The 3960-nt window shown below is 34.9% G+C and overlaps 1 protein-coding gene across 1 annotated transcript; it reads right to left on the bottom strand.

The window, feature by feature from the left end:
• Positions 1-2288, bottom strand: LOC104440631 (transcription factor MYB13). The gene is made up of 3 exons (XM_010053557.3): positions 2089-2288; positions 1854-1983; positions 1-767 (listed from the first exon to the last, which is right to left on the bottom strand). The coding sequence occupies exons 1-3, from the start codon at positions 2231-2233 to the stop codon at positions 257-259; spliced, it is 786 nt and encodes a 261-aa protein (XP_010051859.1). The 5' UTR covers positions 2234-2288; the 3' UTR covers positions 1-256.
• Between the last annotated feature and the right edge of the window lie 1672 nt (positions 2289-3960).

The raw sequence follows: 3960 nt of genomic DNA, 5'->3' as shown, positions 1-3960 counted from the left end.
TGGAAACGTGATTGTGAGTTTATCATTTCTCCAGAGAACTTGAATAAATCCACTAGACAAGAATGACAACACTGATAATCAACTGCAGAAAACACAATGCTCATTACATTATTTCACATTCTGTGGAAGTTAAAGATGCATCCTAGATTTATTAAATCCAAAAGATCATCCACAGAATGAACCACGATCCTTAACAGGAAACTACCAGAAATCATATGGCACCTCTTCATCTGCGCACAAGTGCCCTCAGCAATCATCATTTTCCCCATAAATCCATGATGAAATCTTGACAGGAACCGCTGTGGTACACGAGCTCCTGCTGCATGCACACAAGGGCAGGGTCCGTAGCTCCCGAATGCATGTACATGCCACAGAAATTTTCTTCAATTTCAATATCTCTCAGCGCAAGAAATTGTTCCCTCAGGCGTTCTTCTTCTTCAGTCACGCTGCATGGCGAATACCAGCTATTCTCTGAGGTTTTGTCATCATATTGAACTCCATAAGAGGTGCAGAAGCTATTTTCACTCATTGTTGGAATTTCATATTGAGATCCAATGCCGGCTTCTAATTTCGGAGTATCGATGGTGGGTAGACATGCGTATGGATGGGATGAACCATTATTGTGATTGGGCTTAACTTTAATATCGCAAGCGATTGGAATTTGTAACTTGTTCTTGTAGCCGACACGTTTCTTCAAGCGGGTGTTCCAATAATTCTTTATTTCATTATCAGTCCGTCCTGGAAGTCTAGCTGCAATTGCCGCCCATCTGCGAGGAGAATTTAATCAAGAATCATACATGTACGAACTTATGTTCATGTGGTCCAAGTATTATACTTAAAGTATTATACTTATATACATAAAAACGTCCTAATTGTATATATGCTTTCTCTATCTCTTTCACTCTTATTGATCTCATGCTCAAATTTCGCTTAATCATTCTCTGTATGTCTGTCTATCTATCTCTATCTCTCTCACAGATTTCATGCTCAACTTTTGCTTAATCATTTTGATAGTATTCATCTGTTGATATTAGCTTTCATATATATATACCAATTAATTGGAAAAAGTTATACACAGTCGGTAGCTAGTATGCATGACAAAATTTCTAGAATAGAAATTGATTTCTGGCCAGAAATTGATTTATATTTCATTGAGAAGTTAAAAATTTTAGCTTCTGATTTCTTTTTCAAATTTATTTCTAGAATAGAAATTTATTCCAGAAATAGAAAAATCAAATTGCGTTACCAAACAGATTTATATTACAAATCTGTTCCAGGGAACAGAAAAACAGAGAAATAGAGGAGTAAAAATTTATCATGCACGCCCTTAACAAGGCTAGTCAATTCCCATCAAGCTATGCAATAATTGTTTCAGAAGCCATCGAACTTTGACTTTCTGGGAGTTATTTTTCATTTCTTTCTCTGAAATCTTTGAATACATAGATGTTCCACCTTTGTCCACTGTTTGAAGAGCATTAGCACTCTCTCTGTGCGTATTTAGTCAATGCTATTCATTGAGCCAGGGATCATATGAGACGAAGGGTTTTCTCTTCCGCACCCCCCACCCCCACAAACACCAAAACAAAAACCCACCTACAAAAAAAAAAAAAAAAAAAAAAAAAAAAGAGAAGGAAAAGGACAAAGCAACAATTTAAAAGAACAATAAATCCAGAAATACCTGCAGTCTATAGTGGAATCGAAAGTCTGTTTGTGACAAAAGAAACAAAGTGTTTTATGCAACGGTGATTCAAAATTTGTACTTTCTTTGCTTCGCAATTTTAAATAAATTTGCAGAGGTGATTGTTTCTAATCTTTAATCAGGTTCTTACGGAGGTATGATTGTGCAAACTTACTTATTTCCGAGAAGTTGCTGCAGCTTGATAATCAGATCCTCCTCTTCTTTGGTGATGTTTCCATGCCTGATGTTAGGCCTCAGATAGTTCATCCACCGAAGTCTACAACTTTTCCCAGTTCTTGCCAAACCTGAGTCATTCACACACATATTCAAGACCAGGGTTGATATTATACCCAACAAAACCAGATACAGAGATCAGCGAAAAACAAGATCAGCACATGAATATATCATACCAGCAGGGTTGGGCATGTGAGCCCAGTTCCAAATGCCATATCTCCTGATATAAGCAGTGAGCTTCTGATCTTCTTCTGCACTCCAAGTGCCCTTCTTCACTGTTGGATCGCTGCTTTTGTTGGGTCTAAGAGGGCGTCCCACCATTTTTGAGCTAGCTTTTGACTTCGTGAGGGAAGAGAGAATAAGTATGCGGCTCTGCTTTAACTCTCTGGCTTAAATGATAATGTCAGGAACTCCAAGACTTGCTTTCCATATAATTTTAGGGTTGGTCCCACATGTACATGTTTTCTAAGTTCCACCAAATTCAAAAGGTTTTCGCACTGATTTTTTTTTTTTTTTTAAATCAAATTGAATTTCCAACCAACTTGTGACATGATGTCATTTGTACTGTTTGGAAGTAAAGCTTATTTCTTATTTGAAATTTCCGAACGACGAAATCTCCATTCTATTGGCTCTTAGACGGAGAATACTTTTTAACTGCGTATACTTTTGAAATAAATAGTCACTTACCATAATATGAGATCTCATCAAGGGTTTGAATCCTAATATATCATCTTCTCATTACTACGCTATTTAATCCAATTTGCTTGTGACTTATATATTGATAAAAACACATCAATATATTATGCTTCATATGTGTTGGCTTAATGAAGAATGCTAAGAAATTTCCTCCCTGATGGTTCGAGCATTAGATACAAATAAGTTTTTTTTTTTTAATGTTTATTAAGAATATAAAAAGGAGAGACAAGGGAACGATGCGATAGTAATGAAGCATCGGTTTAAAATATTTAAATATTAAGCCACGCTTCTATCTAGCATGTTAAAACTTTGAGAATGGTTGACAATGGTCTTACAAATTCTCGCATGGTATTAGTGCATGTGGTCTTAATTTTAAATATTTCCAAGCTCCTAATACAACATACATGTGATTTTAAATTAGTCAATAGTGGCCCCATAAAATCTTACATGTTGCAAATTCATTTATGCATGTTGCTTCCTATGAGTCATGAGGATGAATTCTTAGATGTCCCAAATCATTTATTATATAGGTCTAATTAAGGTCTTTATTCCGTACATTATTTGTATCTAATGCGTTAGGCTTCTAGATGTATAGCCGTAGATATCGTTAATGTCCTATATTTAATTTTCTTTATGAGGAACTCAATCTACTCTTGCTGGGACGCCCATAAGTCAGATCTTTTAGAATACGGTATGGCAAATTTAAAGAAACTGTCAACTTCAAACATTCACATTTTATGAAAATCTCGGAATAAGATGAATAGATGTGCATTACTATATAATGCAAAATGATAATAATTTAAAAGAGCCAAAAAGGTGTTGGTTTTGATGGTAAGATGGTAAATGAGTTTGCTTCTCTCCTTATGGTTTCAGGCTCAAGCCTTGTTGGAGCACTCGTAAAATTGTGAATGCACCTGGCCAACATGGGGAGTATGCCTTTAAGATCGCCTAGGGAGGTGCCTATATTGAGTGAGACTATTTGTTTCATGAAAAATTGATGATTTGAAAAATAATTTTTTTAAAATGATCATTTGTATCGATTGAAATAATTAGTTAATGGAAAATATTTTCATTATTAATAATAATTTATGTATATATATTTTCACGAATGATAAAAATATTTTACATTGAATCAATTTTGTAGGTGATATAAGCAATCATCTTTAAGAAAATGTTTTTCAAATCATTTATTTTCCACGAAACAAACGAAGCCTTAATGGATGTGCACGTGGAGTTTCACCGGACTGACTAACAACTATTTTTAAAGTTTAATATGATAGAGGAAAGCGTGATTCAATATTGTCTCTGTAAATGCTCATCATATGGTAGCATAAAATGCTGATTTTTTCATA

This window comes from Eucalyptus grandis, chromosome 4 (genome assembly GCF_016545825.1).
Source record: "Eucalyptus grandis isolate ANBG69807.140 chromosome 4, ASM1654582v1, whole genome shotgun sequence".
Taxonomy (NCBI): Eukaryota; Viridiplantae; Streptophyta; class Magnoliopsida; order Myrtales; family Myrtaceae; genus Eucalyptus; species Eucalyptus grandis.
The sequence above is the reverse complement of the archived record's forward strand: the minus strand, read 5'-3'. Positions and strand labels throughout refer to the sequence as shown.